The 23065-nt window shown below is 44.3% G+C and overlaps 2 protein-coding genes, 1 long non-coding RNA gene and 1 other non-coding gene across 6 annotated transcripts in view; 2 read left to right on the top strand and 2 right to left on the bottom strand.

The window, feature by feature from the left end:
• Positions 1–3149: 3149 nt before the first annotated feature.
• Sf3b5 (splicing factor 3b subunit 5) lies at positions 3150–3803 on the bottom strand. Its single transcript, XM_070010936.1, has one exon. It carries the CDS (start codon positions 3677–3679, stop codon positions 3419–3421), a length of 261 nt encoding a protein of 86 aa, XP_069867037.1. The 5' UTR covers positions 3680–3803; the 3' UTR covers positions 3150–3418.
• A 14633-nt stretch (positions 3804–18436) lies between these two features.
• Positions 18437–18545, top strand: LOC138819565 (U6 spliceosomal RNA). The gene has a single exon (XR_011369488.1). It is a non-coding gene; the product is annotated as a U6 spliceosomal RNA (small nuclear RNA).
• A 924-nt stretch (positions 18546–19469) lies between these two features.
• The window catches only part of LOC138819450 (uncharacterized), a 10972-nt gene continuing 7376 nt past the window's right edge, over positions 19470–23065 (bottom strand). For all 3 annotated transcript variants that reach the window (XR_011369440.1, XR_011369439.1, XR_011369441.1), the window contains one exon: positions 19470–22598. This is a non-coding gene — a long non-coding RNA (uncharacterized lncRNA). The remainder of the gene's footprint in view (positions 22599–23065) is intronic.
• The window catches only part of Stx11 (syntaxin 11), a 26136-nt gene continuing 25610 nt past the window's right edge, over positions 22540–23065 (top strand). Inside the window, exon 1 of the mRNA XM_070010969.1 lies at positions 22540–22712. Coding sequence (XP_069867070.1) covers positions 22628–22712 — 85 coding nt within the window. The 5' untranslated portion in view covers positions 22540–22627. The remainder of the gene's footprint in view (positions 22713–23065) is intronic.

The raw sequence follows: 23065 nt of genomic DNA, 5'->3' as shown, positions 1-23065 counted from the left end.
CACAATCCAGCCCTATTTCTCAGACTTGGGCATTTGACACACAGTCGGTTTTTGTTTTTGTTATCTTGTTTTTCCAGTGTTGGGGATCACACCCAGGACCTTGCATATGTTAAGCAAGTATTGTACCAACAAGCTATACCCCCAGCCTAATATATTCTTGAAAATAAACCAAGCAGGTCCATCACTTCAAGAAAGATGACACACAACTACCCATGCAAACACTTCAAACTTGTAGAAAAAAAAAGTGATTTTTAAATAAATGCCCATGTGTTAATATTTGGAAGGCTTGTGAACTAATACATTCCAAATAACCTGATACATAATGTTCTAAGCCAATTCTGGGTAAAAGATATATTCAAAGTTGACAACAGATGTACAAACTTTAATGCAAAGTTCATTAATCTAGTTTCAGTAACTTGTCTACATGGCCAGGCGTCAGTGGCTCACGCCTGTAATCCTAGCTACTCAGGAGGCTGAGATCTGAAGATCATGGTTTGAAGCAAACCGGGGCAGCAAAGTCCCTGAGACTCTTATCTCCAATAAACTACTCAGAAAAACCTGGAAGTGACACTGTGGCTCAAGTGGTAGAGCGCTAGCCCTGAGCACAGAGGCTCAGGAACAGAGCACAGGTACTGAGTTCAAGCTAAGGGACAGCACCAAGACTAAGTTGAAACTTGAACACCGACACGTGTGTGCACTCACACACACGACCTACCAAGGATTACTTTTTTTTTTTTTTGGTCGGTCGTGGGACTTGAACTCTGGGCCTGGGCACTGTCCCTCAGCTCTTCAGCTCAAGGCTAGCGCTCTACCACTGGAGCCACAGTGCCACTTCTGGCTTTTTCTGCTTATGTGGTGCTGAGGAATTGAACCCAGGGCCTCACGCAGGCGAGGCAAGCACTCTACCACTGAGCCACCTTCCCAGCCCCATGGATTACTTTTATAACAAGAGTGGGAACTGTCTTGGCTGGCAAGCCATGTAAGACCGGGTACATGAGAGACACGTGCTTTTCACAGGGTTCTTGAAAGCTGTGCAAGGAAGGCTTCCTGTTACTGATCATTTTATTTGGCTTACAAATGGTGTTAGAAATATCAAAGTTGCTCTTGGCCAGAAAAACATTTTCCACCCTTCTATTGACAGAGAATATGTGCAACTATGTGAAAAAAATTAAATATTTTCCCATACTAGTTTATGAAGTGTATTTGGAGGACTGAGGATGAGGCTCATAATGGAGCACTTGTCAAGCATACACAGATCTTGAGTTTCATCCCCAGAACCACCAAAAAAACAAAACCAAACACTGCAATTTTTCAACTAAAACTTCATATCTCAACAGTTTGAATGCAAACATGAAAATCACGTCATCTCTTAAGCCAGCTGCTGAGCAAAATTGTATTTTAAAAAGCCATTCTTGCTGAGTGCTGGTGGCTCACACCTATAATCCTAGCTACTCAGGAGGCTGAGATCTGAGGATCTCGGTTCAAAGCCACCCCAGGCAAGAAAGTCCGTGAGACTCATCTCCAATTTACCACCAGAAAACTGGAAGTGGCGCTGTGGCTCAAAGTGGTAGAGCTTGAGCTAAAGAGCTCAGGGTCACCGCCCAAGCTGAGTTCAAGCCCCATGTCCTACCAAAAAAAAAAGGCCATGCTCTCTAGAGGCCTGGCTAAAGTGATAAAGGCTTGTCGATTAGCATGTGTCTGGGTTCTATCCACACTACTGAAATTCTTAAGTATGTGCTGGAGAAATCATTACCATTCCTTTTTTTTTTTTTTTTTTTTTGCTGGTACTGGGCTTTGAACTCACTTGGCCTATTTGGTCACAGCTGGTACTCTACCACTTGGGCCACAACTCCAGCCTGGCTTTTTGTTAGCTGTTTTGGAGATGGAGTCTTATGGACTTTTCTGCTTCGGTGGGCTTCAGGCCACAATATAACATCTGATTGTCTAGGATGACAGGTATGATCCACAGGCAACTAGCTAGACAATATAAGTATTATTATGCAATGTTTTATTACTTTTTAAGTTATGTCACTATTTAAAAAATTTTTGTTGTAATTTGTGCTATCAGTAACTATAACCTTCTTCATAAAATGATTTAGTCACCAATAACTTTATAGTACAAGAGTCCCAAGGTCAAATTGACAGTCACTTTCCAAGGATACATTAAAAGACCATGTCACTGATATGCTTAAAAATCTTCCAGTGGGCTGGGAAGGTGGCTCAGTGGTAGAGTGCTTGCCTCACATGCATGAGGCCCTGGGTTCGATTCCTCAGCACCACATAAACAGAAAAAGCCACAAGTGGCGCTGTGGCTCCAGTGGTAGAGCGCTAGCCTTGAGCTGAAGAGCTGAGGGACAGTGCCCAGGCCCAGAGTTCAAACCCCACGACAAAAAAAAAAAATCTTCCAACGGTTCTTTCCTCACCTACAAGACTCTTCTGTTCCTTCCTCCTCCTCTTCTTGTCTGTGTTCTTCCTCTTGCTCATTCTCTCCAGCCATATTTGCCTCTTTGCCTTTCCCTCACCCCCCAGAAACCAATCACTCTCCCAGCTTTAAGACCAGTGTACTGGCCGTTTCTCTTACATGGGAAAGAATCTCTCTCAATTCCCTAAGTCTTTGCTCAAGTGTCATCAGTTTAATAATCCAAACACCACTGTGTCCTACCAGCTGCTCTTATCTCCCAACACCTTATACATCGACAATTTGTTTGGTCCCTCTTTCCCCTAACTAGTATAAGCCTTTAAAAGCCTAGGGAAACGCCTGCTACTTAAGAACATTTGCTGCATATTGAACGAACAACTCATTTCTCAGCTTGTCACCTTTGAAAACATGGCCAAATTCAGGAGAGAGGTGAGGTCCATGACAGCAGACCTGAATTGGGAGTAAAAGGTGCTTGAAGCTGAAAACCTCAACACTTAAAAGGCTCTATAGTCCCAAAATAAACGCTGTAGAGGTGGGGAAGGAAGGACTCGGGGTAAGGAATAATACACAAGTGTGCACTGTGGATGTGAGGGCCTTACAAAGGACGCTGGGCCTGAGTCACACAGCCCCTCCCCACCTCCATTCCTTCCCGGTACTCTCGGGAAATCTTGGTTCCCCAGAGCAATCCCGGAGATCCGCCCACCAAAACAAACAAGTTCACAGCAAGGGATTGGAGAATTTCTAGACTTTATGGATAAAACAGCGATAACCAAGTAACGCAAAGCAAAGCCTCCAAGTCCCCCCACTCCCGTGCCGTCTTCCCGAAGTCTTGCCGGCTAGGGCTGAGGCCGACACTCTCTCGACGTCGAGCTCCGGAGTCCCCACGAGCAGGTAGGCACCGGAGACCCGGTCCGCGGGCGGCGGGGCGGGGCGGGGCGGGGCGGGCGGCGGGAGGAGGCGGGGAGAGGCGCGCGGCGGCGGCCACGGCCAGGCCGGGCCTCAGTTCTCCTCGGGCTTGTCGGCCGGCGGCCCGCAGGGCTGCAGCATCTTCTCCATCAAGTTGAAGCGGACTCGGGCCTTGCTCTCGTTCTCGGCGATGGCGAAGTAGTTGAGAAGGTCGAAGTGGCCCATGTAGGAGCAGTAGGAGTCGCGGTGCTGGTTCACCAGCCATTCCCACTTGGTGGTGTCGGCGTGGCCCGTGCCGATGTACTTGGACTGCAGATGCTCCAGCTGGCTGTGGATGGTGTAGCGGTCGGTCATCTCGCCGCCCTGCCTTTCCCTCTCAGACCAGAAACTACCGGCGTGGAGCAGCCACCCTCAGGTTTCCCGCCGGAGAGACGCGCGCCGCCACACGGAACCGCTGGGCTCGGTCGGTCGCGGACGAACGACGTCACCACGACGACGGAGCTGCGTAGACGCTCAGCCATAGGGTTTAGAGGCGGAAGCGGAAGTGCATTTTGCCTTGGCATTGGGGTTGCCTAGGAGACACGGCAACGGTGCTGCCCTCGCACGGGGCTCCGCCCTCTTTGGAGAGCGTTGCCTGTTGGTCCTTTTAGTGATTGGGCAGACCTTTTGTCGCTTGAGTGTTGCATGCTGGGACTTGTAGTCTCGAGAGTTCGCGCGGGCCGAGGTAGGAAGAGCAGCACTTGGCTCGCTCTGGGACTGCTGGAGTCACCCCCGGGCGGGTGGATGTTGAGAGGGAGTGGGGACCACCCAGTAGGTCAGCACTGCTTGCAGCCAAGAAAAACGAACTCCCCGGGTAACTGAGCGCTAACGTGGGGCAACGGCCACACTGGGTGTGGCTCACCCCGACGCGAGCCTCCTCGAGTTCGGGTCCCGGCTTGGTCTCTTACGCTTTGGGTGGCATGAGAAAGCCCTCTCCTGCCTGGTGACCAGTACGCTCCCACACGACTCCTCCATCCGGGGGTCTTCAGCTCCTTCAGTGCCCGCCCCCTCGCCTCCTGGGGGTGCTGGGGAAGGGAGGGGGGCTGGCCCGGTTTGGCCATGTGAGGAAATACACTGAACTCTGTTAACAGGTAGTTTTATTTTTATTACGTTTTTGCTACCTTTGTTTTATGTACTTTTTACTTTTTAAATGACATTTTGTATTTATATTTTGTTTAATAAACAATTCTTTTTTTAATTTAATTTTTTTTCTGTTTACGTAGCACCAAGGAATCAAACCCAGGGCCTCAAGCGTGCTAGGCAAGCGCCCTACCCCTGAGCCACAGTCCCAGCCCCACAAGGACTCTAGTACCTGTGTTTTATAGGTGTGAAGGTTTCTGGGGGCCATGCACGCAGAGATAACAGCCTGCGAGACCCGGATGAGTGGCTTCACGCTTCCCTGCACATTGCCAAGCTGCATGACGACACTTCTTCTTGCCCTACCTACTTCTTAATACGTGGCGTCAAATACTTTGTAGTTTTGAAATCTATTGAGTGGAATGAAATTTCCCTGGGACTAGCCGGGCGCCGGTGGCTCACGCCTGTAATCCCAGCTTCTCAGGAGGCTGAGATCTGAGAATCGCGGTTCAAAGCCAGCCCCAGGCAGGAAAGTCCATGAGACTCTCATCTCCAGTTAGCCCACAGAAAGCTGGAAGTGGCCTGTGGCTCAAGTGGTAGACCCTTGAGCTGAAGAGCTGAGAGACAGCGCCCAGACTCAGAGTTCAAGCCCCATGACCAACAAAAAAAAAGTTATTTCTATTACCACTGCATGACACTCTGTTGGGTGCATCTAATATATTTTAAATAACTACCCTTGCTGATTGATATTTATGTTGTTTCCAGTGCTGTGCTGGACAGTCTTGCACGAGTGGTGTTCTGTATATGTTCGTGTCTATTCACAGAGCAAATTGTAGAAGGGATATTAGAGCATTATGAAAAACAGCAAATGCACTTTTATGAATACCCTTATTGCGTTTCGAACCACAGTGATTCTCCGTGAATTTCAAATGTCCTGTGGCTTCATAAATTATACCCAAATTTCATTAGGGTTTCTGGAAATCAGGGGAAAAAAATAAAGTGTTTCAGTGAAAAACTAGGCTCTTTTTTCCCCTTACTACAAATATTAAGGGGACTTTTGCTATGTACAAGTGTTAGAACAGTATTTTACATTAGAGGGCGCCAAAACACCACAAAAGGCCAACAAATAGCTGGGTATTTGAGAAAAATTTCTCCAAGGACTTGTGATTGAGATGCTGAAGATAAAACTTTGGTTTGCTAAGTTGTTTTATAAAGGTGACTAAGATTTTGATAGTGGAGAAGAGGAAAAAAAAGTAATGAAGTGATGATTGCCATATCAGCATACAGAATTTACTTTGGAATTGTATATTAGACTAAGTGGTGATGTGGAATTTAGGTAATAAGGACCATAGATAATTTTTTTAAAGAAATTATGGTACTAGGATATGAACTCATGGCTTCAAGCTTGCTAGGCATGTATGCTAGCATTGAGCCACATCCCCAGCCCAAGAATGTAGCAAATCTAAAGTAAATTTGCTGTGGTGAAAGATAATCATCTACTTTTCTTTTCCTAGCCATTGTGAGATTCATATATCTGAGCAGATCTAAAACTCTCAGTGTTTGGAGGGCTTCACCCTTAATTGGGCACAAACTTTATTGTATGGGTTGCATAGCTTGAAGCGGTCTTATAACCCCTCTAGAGCACATGTGAATGTCACAGGCATCTATTCCATAAACAGTTGAGATTTTATTGACAATTTTACTCTGGTTTTTAAAATCAGACATTAAGTTGCAGGCTCCTGCAATTTTTAAAGTTTTTTTTTTGTATGAGAACAAATTTCTCTAAAGGAATGCAGAAAACATTGTAGACATATTCCATTTGTCACCATAATATGAAATTTCCTTTCGTGGCAGGATTCTTTGTGAGAGCCATAGTGTCCTTGCTGAGACTTCTGTCACAAAACACCACGACAGAAGTTTATTTCTCAAGGTTCTAGAGAATGAAAAGGCTAAGATAAAGGCGAAGGTGAAGGTCTGCTTTCTGGTTTTGTAGGGTTTTTTTTGGTGTGTTTTTTGGGGGGAGTGGCGTGGGTGGGTGGGATTGGAGGATGCTGGTACTGGGGCTTGAACTCAGGACCTGGTCGTTGTCTAGCTTTTTTTGTTCAAGACTGGCACTCTATGGCTTGTGCAACACTTTCACTTTTAGCTTTTTGGTGGTTAATTGGAGATAAGAGTCTCAGGACTTTCCCATCTGTGCTGACTTTGAATCTCAACCTTAGATTTCAGTCTCTTGAGTAGCTTGAGTGACAGGAATGAGCCACCAATACCCAGCTCCAGCGCATGCATGCAGGCATGCATGCGTACAGGTGTGCGTGCATGCGTGCATGTGTGTGTGTGTGTGTGTGTGTGTGTGTTGGGGAATGATGGCTGTTGTTGTTTTGTAGGTACAGTCTTACTGCATAACCCAATCTGGCCCTGAACCAGTGACCTGCTGAACCTCACAAGTGCTGGGGTTACCTTGGCACCACACCCACTGCAAGCCTCTTTATTCCAATCCCAAGTGCTCTGACTCTGTGCCTGCACCTACCCAAACCCCACTTCCTTAAACCACTGGATGGGGGAGGGGCAAAGAAATTATAAACCACAGTCATTTTAAAAGGGTCACAATGCGCTATTTTCCTAAGAGAGGCAAGTCCTTGTTAAATGCAGTATGTAGAGGTTTCAGGCATAAAAAAGGGAGTTTGGCCATTTGCACTTCTGATCAAGAATACTGGGGAAGGGATTGGGGACCTACTGAGGGAGGGACATGAAGGAAGGCCGCTCTAGAAGGTGAGTTTACAGGTGTCCTGCTAGTGAGAGCAAGCCAGCTATGCCAGGAACTCTGGAAGAGCATTCCAGGCATAGAGCAAAGGCCCTGGAGGGGGGGCGAGGCTCCAAGTGTTCTAGGAGCTCCCTCATGCCTGGAGTTTTAGGGAAAGGGAGCCACCAGAAGGTAGAGTGGCAGGGCCAGCTAAACTTTGCAGGGTTTATTTGAATTCTCTCCTTCCTAGGAGGCAAAGGAAGCATTTGAAGTCAGAAGAGGACTGTGAAAGGCAAGAGAGAATGTGAGTGTTAGGTTTTTAAAAAGAGGTAGCCGAGTAAGAACAGCACCACGCACGTGGTATTCAGGTAAGGGGTAGGTTTATTCAGTAGACCTGCTGGGACCAGGCAAGGTTGGCACTCCACGCGGTTGGCAAAAGAGAGCATCTGGTCCTGAGTTAGGCCTTATATAGGGTAGGGGCGGGGGGAGGGGGGGGAAGGTGTGTCCAGGTAAAGGGAAGTGGGACCAGGTAAGAGGTGGGACCAGGTAGGGAGAAAGGTGTGGCCACATCAGATTCAGATGTGACCTCAGCAGATGCAGATGTGACCTCTTCCAGGTGTCCCAGTTGCCTAGGTAACGAAGGTACTGGGCGAGGTCTATTCACCATCCAGGAATGGACCTTACATTCCAGCCTTTTGATAATTATGAAAAAGGGCGAAGATTCTCTCTGGCTACTTCCTGCTGGCAAGGGGCATCGACAGTAGGGGTAAAAGGCTGAGATGTGGTCCACTCTGGGAGAATGCAGCAGGCAGCTGTTGAGTCCTTCGATGAAGTCTGGAGGAGGCAAGTCTCTTGGATGAAGTCTGGAGAAGTCTCCTGAGCCATTGATGGAAACCTGAACAAATGGAAACTGACAATTTTCAAACCTCGAATGGCTAGGCTTTGAGAGGGAATCTAGAGGGAATCTAAACCCAGCCTGCGTCGCACTCTTCAGGGCACAAGCCAAAATGTTGTACAAAAGAGAGAGAGATAGGAGGAAGTGGCGCTGTGGCTCAAGCGGTAGAGTGCTTGACTTGAGCTGAAGAGCGCATGGACAGTGCCCGGGCCCAGAGTTCAAGCCCCACGACCAACCAAAAAAAAACAAAAAACAGAGAGAGATAGGGAAAGTTAGACATGATTGGCAGAGAGAGAGAACAAAGAGAGCCTGAAAGTAAACAGACTTCTGACCATTTACCATTGCAGTGGCAAAGACTGTTTGGAAATGAGAATGGCATAAAAATTGACTTGCAGCCCTCCATTAAATGTAGAGTCAGTCTGGTGAGTGAAGGAGAGCTGACCAGGCAGAAGTGGCGTCCCGACTTCCCCATGTTCCAGACACAGTGGCCAGCAGTGTTCCTCCTGGCCTTTTTCTGCTGCTCCTTCCTGGAGTGATGTCTCTAGATGTCCATCTGGTAGTGGTCCTTGCTTCCGCTAGGGCTTTTCTCATCTTGTCTAATGAGACTTGCTCCATCGCTCTCTTTATACCTCCCTGATCCTGATCATTACGAATGGCATAGTTCTTATTTGTATGCATAGTCTCAGGACTTTCCCATCTGTGCTGACTTTGAATCTCAACCTTAGATTTCAGTCTCTTGAGTAGTTGAGTGAAATACAGAAATTGTATGCTCCATGCATAGTAGCACTGATGTAGCCAAGATCAGCGGTGAATAAATACTTGTGAGTTAGAATAATTTTGTCATTGTGTGAGGGCCACAAAGGAAGCTTACAGAAACTTAAATGAGAGTGCATGCTCCACACATAAATGGAAATTGCATGGCACGGTCTACCAGTATTCCTAGAACCATGATAGGGATACAACAGGAGATAAATCAAGAGCAAGTGATTCATCAGGTGTTGCAATAAACCCATTCCAGGCTGCTGGGGTCATAGCAGGGCTGACAGGTTTACAGTAAGAAGTACACGCTCAAATGATGATAGGAGAAAGCTGTACAGTAAATACGTAAAGCAGTAACAATCTCAGTCATCGGTCACCACTGTCAACTGTTCTATGCTGCACACAGTTGGGTCGTACTTTAACGTGGCTGGCAGTGCAATGGGTTTGTTTACACTAACATTATCACCACACAAGTGAGAAATCCAGGGCATGATGACAGCATGCTGTGACATCACTGGGCAATCAGAAATTCCCAGCCATAATAATCACATGGGACCACGGTCGCTTGAAGCGTTTGGTGGCACTTGACTGCTTTCCCTAAACATTTCCTTTCCTTTTGTTCACTTATTGTTTGTTTGTTTGTTTGTAGTGGAGGATTAAACCCAGTGCTCGAGGCATGCTAAGGCAAAGGATTTATCACTGAACTACATCAAAGGTATCTATTTGTTTGTTCATTGTTTGTTTGAGTCAGGTTCTTTTGATGCTGCCCAGGCTGGCCTCAAACTTTTGATTCTGTGTTTCAGCCTTCCAAGGATCTCGGATTATAGGTGAGCACTACCATGCCTGGTTTCCCATCCCTTTTCTGTTTAGGATTTATCTAGACTTGTGTGTGCTCTTGAGCTCTAATTGGTGTTGCAGTTTTTCCCACACAACCAGGGTCAGTGCAGGGTGCAGGGAATAATTTCAATCAGCTCAGTAAAAAGAATTATAGACACAAAAAGTGATCAGAGAAAGCACAGAAGAGAGATGACTCAAGGGACATGAACCATACATTTACAAAAGGATTAATGCATAATTTTCAGGAAGCAATGAGGGGGGGGGGTCATTTTCAGATAATTCCTCAATCTTAATTGCAAGTTTAGTGTTTATTTCAAACACTATAGTCACATTTTTCCTGTTTGAATGAAATAGAGAGCTAATGAAATTGGCCTTCATGGGCAAAAGATTAATGTGAAAAGGGGCTATGCTCACATTTTAACACATGGGCAAGTCAACATAGAAACTTTCTGACTTAAGAAAATTAGCAGCGGGGCTGGGAAGGTGGCTCAGTGGTAGAACGCTTGCCTTGCATGCCTGAGGCGCCCTGGGTTCGATTCCTCAGCACCACATAAGCAAAAAGAAAAAAGCCGGAAGTGGCGCTGTGGCTCAAGTGGTAGAGCGCTAGCCTTGAGCTGAAGAGCTGAGGGACAGTGCCCAGTCCCAGAGTAAGGGCCCCACAACTGGGCCCCCCAAAAATAAGAAAATTAGCAGCAATCAAAACTACATTTTTCTTTTTTTAATCTTATTTCCATATAGGTCTGAGAGGTTAAAATAGAAAGTTAAATAACATGAGTGACACACTAAATAACCCAGCAAGTGTTTGACTGAGATAATGCTTAACCCTTCTGCTAAAAATTGAAAAACTGTCACTTCCCTGTTAGGGCTGAAGATAGTCAGTGCTTACAAACTGTCTTTTCTAATGCAAATCTATTTCATGCTGAATTACTATACAAATCACTGAAAGCAATTCTATGTATTCCCATTGCATGCATGTAGACTGAGAACTGTAATAAATAATGCTAAATTATGGATAAAGCATTTAATCCAGTTTAAATAAATGCTTCATTCAAAGAGAGTTGACCTGAGGTTTACTTCCTGTAAATTCAAGACTTACATAACAACTCCATTTAATAAATCCATATTATATAGCTTTTAGGTAAAAATTCAGAGGCTGTGCATTCCCCCGACTATAGAGATAAATGAAGATTAGTGAATACTATGTAAAATGCAATGTAATTGTACTTACAAATAGGAAAAAATTGTAATTTATTTGTAATAATAGAAGACAATGTCAAAGCTGAGTATTCGAAGCAGTGATAAATTACTTTCAATATGTGATTTTTTTTTTTTAAAGTGTGTAAAAGAAATGGCACAGATAGGCTGCAAACGTTGGTGATGGCGTTTGGGAAGAGCATTCTGGTGGAATGTATACGATATGATGTCCTGAGAAACATTATGGAGAATGGAAAGCTCCTGGTACACAGGAATGGCCAGCAACAGTGAGAGGAGCAAGGACAGCAAGGAGGCCTTGAATATCATGTTCGCAAAAGAGGTCAGACTTAATTGGCAAGTAATAGTGACTCATGGGAGGTTGTGGGACAGGAGTGTAATTTCATTAATCATGAAAGTGACTTAGGAGAATTAGTGAGTGTAGGCAGGTGGGTGTAGCACGTGGCTGGGGAAACAGTTCAGGTGGGAGGTAAAGTCACATTTTAGACCTTGGAGAACTGGGCACCTGTGAAGGACAGATGGCTGTCCCCACTGTCCATTCTTTTCTTCTTCCTTTAGGCACACCCCCCTCCACACACACACCTCTACCCCAGCTTCTACGAGGCTCAAGCCCATTGTGGAATAATGATTAATCCCTCCCTTGCTTGCATTTAGATTGGCCCAATCAATATCGATGAAAATGACCGTGGAATTTCTATGGAATGATATGAAAGGACGAGATGTGCTGTACTTCATTTCTCTGGGTTGGAATGTGGACATGGCAAGTGGAGCCAGAGTAGCCATCTTGAGCCTTGTAGTAGCCATGCATGGGAGAGCCATGATCTAGAAGGTCTCTCCTGCCACCACCCCCCCACCCCCTGAATGATTTCTCCAGAGTACATAATCATGTCACTTTCCCACAAGTCATGTGTGAGAGAGAGTTTCTCTGCATACTGACCAGCATTTAATAGCATAATTATTTATGGTTTGTTCATATATAAATTATATACCTTTTAAAGAGGACAGCTCTGAACAGTGGGGATGTAGCTCACTAGCAGAGCAGATGCTTTGTATGTGAGAAGCCCAGTGCTGGATTCGGATTCCCAGCACTTCATAAAATAAAAGCACAATTTTGGGAGCAAAAGGGGAGCCATTCTACAGCTTCTACTGTGTGGCCCAGAGTTGTATAACCAGGGTCTCGCAGTAGTGTGTAATTTCAGAAACATATTTTTCTTCCCAGAAGGAACCCATGCTCATGAACCGCCATTCCCCAACTCCACCCACAGACAAGTACCACCCATGTACTTCGTGTCTTTATAGATTAGTCCGTTCTGAGAATTTCACATAAATGGAACCTCAGTATGTGTCAACACTATTTTAATTTTAGGCCTGCAATGCCAGCTCATTGTGGCTTAGTTTGTATTTCCTTAATGGCTAAAAATGTGGGACAACTCCTCTTGAGATTATCCAGCATTGCTGTCTCCTCCTTGCCCCAGGGTTTGTTCATGTCCATTGTCTGGTGTTTTGTGATTACTTTTTCAGTGCTGGGCATTGAACTCAGGGTGCTCTACCACTTCAGCCACATCCTTGCTTTCTCACTAGGGCTGTTTGCTGTTGAAGTTTTATTAACTTTATGTATCTTCATGTATTCTAGATTGAAGATCTGGGTTGCAGATGTTTTCTCCCATTCTACAGTTTGTCTTTTCATTCCACTTTGTTTGTTTTTGAGACAGGTTGTCCTTGAGCCTCTCAAGAGCTGGAAATATGCACCTGCACCACTGTGCCTTTTTCTTTTGCTATGCTGGTGATGGAACCCAGAGCCTTGTGCATACTGGGCAAATGCCTGACCCCTGAGCTACATGACCAGACAGGAGTCAGGAAGCCTTTTATTTGAGGATCATCTCTTTATCTTGTTACACGAGAACCTCTTAGGTTTATTGAGTTTGGAGGCCCACCTATGCTTGCGTTGGCAGGCTCAGATGGAGTCATTTCAAGGGCCTTTCATGGTCTCCGTCTGTATACTCCCCATGCCCCACTTCTGGAGTTGAACCCAGAGAACTAAGTGGCATGCCCAGCTCTATTTCTACCTCTTTACAAGACCTTCCACAATAGAAAAATTTTAGCTCCTAGTAAGTCATTTCCTCTTCTATGTAAAGATCAGGCTTTTGGTCTCACATCTACAACCTCCTTGCCTAATCTTATCTAAAAAATATAAAAACAAAACAGAACATTAGATCTAGCAATATCAACTTTGTGGAAGTCAGTGATAAAAATACCTTATAAAGAAGCCAGGGGCCGGCGGCTCGCGCCTGTAATTCTAGCTACCCAAGGAGGCTGAGATCTGAGGATTGTGGTTCAAAGCCAGCCTGGAAAGGAAAGCCTATGATACTCTTATTGCCAATTAACCACGAGAAAATCAGAAGTGGAGCTGTGTCTCAAAGTGGTAGAGCACTAGCCTTGAGTACAAAGCTCAGAGAGAGACCACAGGCCCTGAGTTCAAGCCCCAGGACCAACCAGGAAAAAAAAAAGAGCTAAGAAACAAGGTCCATTCAACATAGAGGAACAGGATAAGAATATCATATGGAAATGAGAGCACAATGGAACAGCATCTGTGAAGTGTTAAAAGGAAAGGTGCTACAGAAACAGTCAGTACCCCCCCACACACACACGTTTCCACTGTCTCTGATCTCATAGCCTTGTGTCCTGTTAATTTATTTTAGCCCATATAGCCCAGGCAGACCTTAAATTGTGATCTTCCTGCCTCAGCCTCCCAAGTGTGGATATTCCAGGCTATTGACAAAAAAAAAAAAAAAAAATACAGTCATGGGGCTTGAACTCTGAGCCTGGGTGCTGTCCCTCAGCTCAAGGCTAGCACTCTACCACTTGAGCCACAGCACATTTCCAGCTTTCTGGTGGTTAACTGCAGATAAGAGTCTCATTGGACTTTCCTGCCTGGACTGGCTTTGAACTGCAATCCTCAGATCTCAGCCTCCTGAGTAGCTAGGATCACAGGCATGAGCCACCGGCGCCTGGTTTTGACACAAATTTTAAAGAAGACATGGTGAAGAAATGTCTGGGAACCATGAGGCAAATATGACATGCATTTCTGGTAGATCTAGAGGGAGTCTGTTGTAGAATCCATGGCCCAGATGTTTCTGAGACTTTACTTAATGGAAATGTATCTTTCTTGGCCTCCAACAGAAAACAACTCCTTCTCAGGTGAGACTAAAAAGAACCTATTAAATGTACACAGGTGGAAAGAAAGAAGCAAAGCACAATGGAAAATGAATGCTCTCAGGAAGTCCTCCCAGAATCCTGTGTGGGCAGCAGCTGCTGCCAGAGACTTACTGTCACCTGGAAAGTGTGGAGAAGAAGCACCTGCCCTGATCTCATTCTGCCCTCACCTTGTCCTTCCCTGGCCTCATCATCCCTTCTGGACCCCTGCCAATACCTCCAGGGGCTCAGAGAAGCAGGTATGATGCCTTTCGAATTCAGCCAACCTTTTTGGTTTTACTGGAGGAACCTAAAATGGATATGTTGAAAAATAACCTAGTGTGGGTCCCCATTTTCTGTGAAATTTCATGTGTGTGTATGTGTGTGTGTGTGTGTGTGTGTGTGTGTGTGTGTGTGTGTGTGTGTGTGTGCTGTGCTGGTACTGAGGTTTGAACTCAGGGCCTGGATACTGTGCTGTTAGTTTTTACATTCAAGGCTGTCACTCTATGACGTGACACACACTTCTGCTTCTTTTGCTGGTTAATTAGCAGAAAGAGTCTCATGGACTTTCTTGCTTGGATTGGAAAATCTCCAGCCGTCAGCCTCCTGAGTAGCTAGGATTACAGGCTTGAGCTACCTGTGCCCAGCTTGAAACTCATTCTTTTTACTAATGTTGAATCGCATTCGTCAACATCTCGACAAATACCATTAAGTTTCCTTTTTTTGTTTTTCTGGAATGGAACATTGCTTCATTATTTTCCTACCAACAACTTTCAATTTACACTAAAAGCGAAATGTGGAACTCTGCCACATTTGCAGTCTGCTACTCATAAACTGTCTGTGTGAGTCAACTTCTTTCACTGTAGCTCATGGTCAGGCACTGGAAATGCAACTCAGCTCTTCCAAAGGGGAAAGTGCTTAATGGGTTAATGTGCTATTTGAGTCATAATGTAAGTCACAGCTGTAAATATCCCAAGTTCAAAAGTAAGTGGATTGTGTGTGTGTGTGTGTGTGTGTGTGTGTGTGTGTGTGTGTGTGTGTGTGTGTGTGTGTGTAGTCTAATGAGGCAGGTTCACAGATTTAAACTCACAGAGCCATTGCTATACCAAAATACTCTCCAAGCACACTGGCCCTTAAGTATGATTTTAAACAAGCATAAATCTAGCTATTTAGAATATATTTGGCCTTCCTTCCTCCTTCCTTCCTTTCTTCCTTCCTTCCTTCCTTCTTTCCCTCCTTCCTTCCTTCCTTCTCTCCTTTTTTTTCTTCCCTTCTTCCCTCCCTCCTTTCTTCTCTGCATTTTCAGTCACTTTCATAGGTATTGTCTGATTTAAATCTGGGCAGCTGTATTGGCCCCATAATGCTGATGATAAACTGAGTCCCTGGAATTTTAAACAACTTGCCTTCTCAAAGTTCACCCTATAAACTGAAATCAGGTCTGCTTCAAAACTCTCCCCTACAATAAAATACTTCCAAAAAATGCCTCACAAGACCACTTACGTACTTGCAAACCAAGTAGCCTCTGTTTCTATGAGCTGGCAATGGGGCCTCAGTCCTCTGACTTCAGTCTGGGCTGTGAGTGCACTGCCTTGCTGAGTGGGGATGTGTTAAGAATAGCCTGTTTATGGGCTGGGATGTAGCTCAGTGGCAAAGCGCTTGCCTAGCAAGTGCAACGTCCTGGGTTCGATCCCCAGTACCAAAAAAGAAAAGACAAAAAAAAAAAAACCCAAACGAAAGAATAGCCTGTTTAGGTTTTATAAACTTTTTGCGAACTTAGCTCTGCAGTGATTTCAGAAAGAGAGAGAGAGAGAGGGAGAGAGAGAGAGAGAGAGAGAGAGAGAGAGAGAGAGAGAGAGAGAGAGAGAGAGAGAGAGAACAGCATAGCTCATGTGCAAGCAATGGCCTCTAAGCCACATTTCAGGACAAGGGGTCATAAATTGGCTACCAGGATGGATGTGAACAGCTGCACCACAAGCTCCTAAACCAGCTGGAGAGAGGAGTCTTGCCAAAGGCCTGTGTCCAGCCCGCTTCCCCTTCTTCACTAAGCACTGCAAGCACAGGGTAGAGGAAAGGCTCGCTCCTATGCTCACTTTCCAGACAGTCCACTCTCAGTGGCCATATTCTCTCAGCGGCCATGATCACACTGGTATTTACTGGGTTTGTGCTACTTGCCATACATTCTGCTCACATCCAGACTTAGTCACTTAATTATCATGTGGCGCCTGGGGGGGGGATGTGTCCTTATCTTGATTTTACAAATTAAAAAATGAAAATAAAACCAAGTAGAGGGAGGCCAGGCCACCCAGTCAGAACTGGCAGAGCCAGACTCTGCGGGGCCTTTGCCAAGGCTCCCACTGAGACATGCCACGAATGTGTGGCTTTTCTTTTTCTTTCTTTTTCTCTAGTACTGGGGATTGACTTCAGGGACTTGCGCATGTAAAGCAAGCACTCTACCCACTTGAGCCACACCCTGCAACCCTGTGTTTTGATTTTGTTTTTGAAAGAGTCTTGTGCTGATTTTGCCCAGACAAGGCATAAACTACTGATCTTCCTTTCTCTGCCTCCTGAGATTACAAGCATGATCTACCACGTTGGCCTAATCTGTGGCTGCCGTCCAGAGCAGAAGCCATCTATGCCCATGGAGCGCACAGTGCTATACACATTCAGAAAACTGATTGAATAATTGAGCAACTGAATGAATGGAAGAAGGAAGAAATGAAGAGTGAAAGGAGGAATACACAAACAAGCATTCTGAAAGGTCATGAAGGAAGAGTATTTCAGGGTGAAGAAAGGTAAGAGGGTTTTTTTCCTATCAAGAAACCTTGAGTAACATAGAATTTCAAAGGACAAAATTTTTTTGAAAGACACCTAAAGAATATCAGGTGGGAAAGTTACACAAATGAAGTCAGAGAATCTGCAATCTATTCAGATTGAAATCTATTCAGAGACCAGCAAGTCACCTACACGCGCAGTGGTTGGGCCTTGGGCTTCAAGAAAGAGACACAAGAAGGAGTTACATCCGCTTGTTAACCTGAATTGAGGTGGCTGAACCCTTGAGGTAGAAAGCCAACAATTACTGGACAAGATACAGAGCAGCAGCCACAGGGTCTGAAGTAGAGGTGGGAGGGTGGCCGTCTCAGCACTGTTTGTCAGAATCCAAATGGCAGCAAGCTGTGAGGAATTTAGAGCAGGAGTTTCTGCCTTATGGTGCATAGATCCTTGGGGTCAATGGGAGAATTTTAGGGAGTCTGTGAACCCCAGAAACATATATAGTATTCCATCTGTATTTATATATTTGGACATTTCTACTAAGAATATCCACAGTCTCTCAATGATTCCCCAAACCTGTAACCTCCCATTGTAAGACTGCTTCAAAAGCAGATCCAAATATATGCCACCATTTCACATCTATGAATATGGTCAAATTGGAAACGAAACCAAGACCAGGTCCAGTGGCTTTAGACTGTAATCCTAGCTACTTGGGAAGCAGAGACTGAGGGATCTTGGTTTGAGACCAGCATAGGCAGAAAAGTTTGCAAGACTTCCTCTCAACTTAATGGCTGAGTATGGCGAATGGCTTCGGGTCCCCTGGTCCCCTAAATCTAGTTTTTCAGCCCTGTCTCCTGTTGTTGGATTGTCCTTGTCCTGGTCAGATAGCTACCCAGGAGGCCGAGAATGAGGATCGAGGTTCGAAGCAATCCCTGGCAGGAACGTCTGTGGGACTCTTATTTCCAATGAACCACCAGGAAACCAGAAGTGGCACTGTGGCTCAAAATGGTAGAGTGCTAGCCTTGAGTGAAATTGAGTTCAAGCTCCAGGACTGACGAAAATGAAAAAATAACTAAGAAACTGTTAACTATGCTCTTCATTTTACCTCAGCAAATAAAACTTCCCAATGACAAAACTGAAAAATATGTGACTAAAAGTTGGCAAACTATGAAAAGTGACAAAATTTAATTATGAGTGAGCATGAGTTCAGTGTTAATGAATCATCAATGTTTTGATGAGTAAAAGGAATCAAAATAACTCAAACATTGTGACATATCTATTACATTGATCTGTTTTTCTGGGCAAAAATTTTATGTTGCTGTACAATTTTACATACTTCTTTTCTTCTCTTTTGAGACAGCCTCATTATATGGCCCAGGCTGGCTTTGAACTTGTGCATATCTGGCCTCACCCTCCTAAATGCCAAAATTACAGATGGGTGTTTACCATCAGGCCCAGAGTGATTTTACATACTTTTGTTTTATGAATACAGATCATCTGAAGGGTTTTTAAATTGTGTACTAATCAAAACCAAAAGTTAGTGTTTATTTTTTTAACTAAAAGTATAAGCAAATATAAAAATGTTAAAGTAGTGTTCGCTTCGGCAACACATATACTAAAAAATTGGAACGATACAGAGAAGATTAGCATGGCCCCTGCGCAAGGATGACACGCAAATTCGTGAAGCGTTCCATATTTTTTAGCTAAGATATGGAACCAACCCAGATGCCCCTCAGTCGATGAATGGATCAAGAAAATGTGGTATATTGGGCTGGGAAGGTGGCTCAGTGGTAGAGCGCTTGCCTTGCATGCTCAAGGCCCTGGGTTCGATTCCTCAGCACCACGTAAGCAAAAAGAAAAAAGCCGGAAGTGGCGCTGTGGCTCAAGTGGTAGAGCACTAGCCTTGAGCTGAAGAGCTGAGGGACAGTGCCCAGGCCCAGAGTTCAGGCCCCACGACCGGACCCAAAAAAAAAAAAGAAAAAGAAAAAGAAAATGTGGTATATATACACAATGGAATTCTATGCCTCCATTAGAAAGAATGACATTTCCCCATTTGTTAGGAAATGGAAAGGCTTGGAAAAAATTATATTAAGTGAAGTAAGCCAGGCCCAAAGAAACATAGGTCCCATGGTTTCCCTTATTTGCAATATCTAGTATAGGTATGAGTCAAGCGGAAAAGGTCAGATAAAGTGATGTTAGGAAAACGAACTCTTAAATATGTATTTTAATGTTTTCGTTTCTTTCATGCATGTGTTTCTAACGCATTTATAAGATTATTTCTTTGTTGCTTTGTATGTCCCTCCCCCACAGTGTAACCCCCGCTTTCACTATATTTGATGTGAGTATAACATGTGGAGGAGATGGGGACAAACAAGTCGTTTAAGGATTCAGGTGGACCTGTTGCAACAATGAGAAGTACAAAATGTCATGTCAAAACCAGCTTTACAATGTCAGTGTGGGGGGGGGGTATGATTGGGTGGGGGGGAAGGGGGAGGCTGGGAAGGGAGGTGAAGGGTAAACAAAGGAGGAGGCTGCAATGCTTGGTAAGAAATGTATGCATTATCCTGCCCATGTAATTGTAACCCCTCTGTACAGTATGTTCTCAAATAAAATAAAATAAAATATTTAAAAAAATGTTAAAGTATATTTAAATTATCTCTTAAAATTACAATAACAGTGAGAGATCACTAGTCACCTTTCAGAATCCAAAACATGAACCAAAACAAATGTTGACAAGAAATGGTACAAGAAAAATCTTTCGTTCATTGATGGTGGGAAGACAGTGGCATTTTCTTACAAAAATAAGCATAATCTTACCACATAGTCCAGCAACTGTTCTCTTTGTTTTAGTACTAAATGAATATAAAATTTATTTATTTCCTGCAAAAACTGGCCTTACTTATAATTGCTAAAGCTTGTAACTAACATAACCAAGATATGTCATCTTCAACAGGTGAATGGATGTCTTTACTCCCATTTCTAGCATGGTGAGCTTGCTTTTCTCTTTTTTTTTAATCTTTGCCTACTTTATCCTATTATGCTAAAATCCTTGCTAGAAGTGAGACACTATGAAGCTTTCCATGAGTAGACCTCAAGGACTTAAGATTTTACTTTGTAAACTAGGAAGTTTGGTTGCCAGGCGTCAGTGGCTTATGCCTATCATCCCAGCTACTCAGCTGAGATCTGAGGATTGCCATTCAAAGTCAGCCCAGGCAGGAAAGTCTGTGAGAATCTGGCATCCAATTAAAAAATAAAAACTACTAAAAAGCTGGAAGTTGGGGCTGGGAAGGTGGCTCCGTGGTAGAGCACTTGCCTTGCATGCATGAGGCCCTGGGTTCGATTCCTCAGCACCACATAAGCAAAAAGAAAAAAAGCCAGAAGTGGTGCTATAGCTCAAGTGATAGAGCGCTAGCCTTGAGCTGAAGAGCTGAGAGACAGCGCCCAAGCCCAGAGTTCAGGCCCCATGACCGGACCCAAAAAAAAAAAAAAAAAAAAAAAAGCTGGAAGTTGGGCTGGGAAGGTGGCTCAGTGGTAGAGCGCTTGCCTTGCATGCACGAAGCCCTGGGTTCAATTCCTCAGCAAAAAGAAAAAAGCCAGAAGTGGCGCTATGGTTCAAGTGATAGAGCACTAGCCTTGAGCTGAAGAGCTGAGAGACAGCGCCCAGGCCCAGAGTTCAGGCCCCACAACTGGACCCCCCCCCCAAAAAAAGCTGGAAGTGGAGCTATGGCTCAAGTGGTAGAGCACTGGCCTTGGGTACAAAAGCTTAGGGACAGCACCTAGGTCCTGAGTTCAAGCCCCATTGTGTGCTCTCTCTCCCTCTCTCCCTCCCTCTTCTCTCTCTCTCTCTCTCTCTCTCTCTCTCTCTCTCTCTCTCTCTCTCTCACACACACACACACACACACACACACACACACTCACACACACATTTGGGAAGCTTGACTAGGTGCTGGTGACTCATGCCTATAATCCTAGCTATTCAGGAAGCTGAAATCTGAGGGTCATGGTTCAAAGCCAGACTAGGCATGAAAGTCCATGAGACTCTTTATCTCCAATTAACCACCAAAAAAGCCAGAAGTAGACTCGTTGCTCAAGTGGTAGAGTGCTAGCCTTGAGCAAAACAGCTCAGACACAACACCCAGGCCCTGAGTTCAAACCCCAGTACTGGCACGCACACACACCCTCACACATACACACACACACACGCACACGCACACACACGCACACACATACACACACGCACACACACACACGCACACACACACACACACACACACACACACACACGATTAGGAAGTTGAGGGAATCCTACTGTTATCCCTTGGTGACAGAGATTGGCAAACCTGAACCAATCTCACAAGAAATATAGCCTCCATAACAAAGTAACCTGAACAACTTTTTAAAAAATAGGTCAGACAAGACTAAATTGAAAAAAATAACGGTTGCCAGTCAAAAATTTAAAAAACAAAACAAAACCAACTTGGTATTTTCTGGTACTGTTTACTTTCTAGTTCTAATCATGGCAACCTGTCAGCTGAATTTCCTGACAACTAACTTTCCCATGTTACCTCCTAAATCATTATAGGAAACAATTTTTTTTTGTTTCCTTCCTAGGTAGGATCAACACCCAATTTTAGCTCAGAACTAAAGCTATTCTGTGGGGAAGTGAGGTAAAATAGTTAGATGACGTCTGTACCAAAAGGAGTTTCTACCATGTGCACGTAGAAGTGAGACTGCACTGATACTGTATTCAAGTGACATTATAGTGGAAATAACTTGTCAGCACTGGGTGCCGTATGTTTTCTTTCCTTGAAGACCACTCATTACTTAAGTTAGACAGATGCTCTCTTTAAATCCTAGGGCCTGATACAAAAATCTGTGTTTTTATAAATCCTAGGGTCTGTTACAAAAATCTGTATTCTTTTTTTTTTTTTTTGGTCGGTCATGGGGCTTGAACTCTGGGCCTGGGCGCTGTCCCTCAGCTCTTCAGCTCAAGGCGAGCACTCTACCACTTGAGCCACAGCGCCACTTCCAAAAATTTGTATTCTTAATTGCTATTATCGAATACAAGAAAAATGAAAAAAACCCATAGAATAATTTTAAAAAAATAAAAAGATTTCTCAAAGCCCTTTGTCTCAACTTGCGATCTATACTCAAAGAGTGATGTAAAACTTTAAGCAAACGCAAAATGCATCTTATAGCTCACTTAGGTCCATGAACGGATAGAAGAAATAAGCATAAATAGCTAGTTTCCAGCATCCACATTTGCAGTGTTAAATGAGGAGTTCTGGTTTGCATGGGGCTCTTGTTTTGTAAATGTTCCTTTGTGCTGGAGGAACGTAGAGCTGTAGCAAGAGTTCCTGTTTCATAACTCGCCTGTGTCCTTCATCAGCGTGTAAGAACATCAGGTTTAAAGCAAACCACGGGGACAGCCTGCTTCGGGCACACTCTGCTTCGTTCTTGGGTACCCGAGCAGAATCAGGAGTGGTGGATGGAGAAGTTCTTACAGCAGGGTCATTATCCACACGGCTGTGTTCTGGCTAAGTCCTTTGAAACCGTGAGTTCACTGCTCAGACTTCAATCTGTTTTCATAATACCATTTTTACTCTGTTTCTCTTTTGAAACACTTTTGAGTTTCAAGAGCTTGTTCTGTCTTGGATCTTTTCTTTAGGATCACAGCAGGATGCTTGTAGCCTGTGGTCCATGAACGTACAGAAATGACTGACAAACCATCAGCGGAGAAGGAATTGGTCCATCTGAAGAGGAGTGAAAAGAAGAAAGTCAGATGAATAAACAGATGGAGCTGCAGCAAGGGAACGGAATGGAGGATGATGAGGAAGAAGAGATTAAAACCAGATCTCAACCCCAAAGTAAGTTATAGAAATGAATCTTCTAAATAGGTGCCACAAATTCATCTACATGAACAAAAGATGGATACAAAGATTTTTAGCTTACTTGTGGAAGTGACACTGAATGAAAACTATTCCTGTTCAAAACTAACATTTAGAAGACAAAGACTGAACTATTTCCTGAAACAGATATGGCTAATTGGTTACATTATATTTATGCTTGTCTGTTTCGCTTCTTTTTTTTTAGCATACATTAACTGTACAAATGAATGGTTTCATTATGACATTTTCACACGTATCTATAACATACTTTGATAGTCACCCATTACCTCCACCTGGCCCCAACTTCTGTTTCATTTTTGCTAGTTCTGCAG

The sequence above is a fragment of the Dipodomys merriami genome, unplaced genomic scaffold (assembly GCF_024711535.1).
Source record: "Dipodomys merriami isolate MVZ:Mamm:240054 unplaced genomic scaffold, mDipMer1.0.p SCAF_8, whole genome shotgun sequence".
NCBI classification, from domain to species: Eukaryota; Metazoa; Chordata; class Mammalia; order Rodentia; family Heteromyidae; genus Dipodomys; species Dipodomys merriami.
This window is presented reverse-complemented; position numbering and strand designations above follow the sequence as displayed.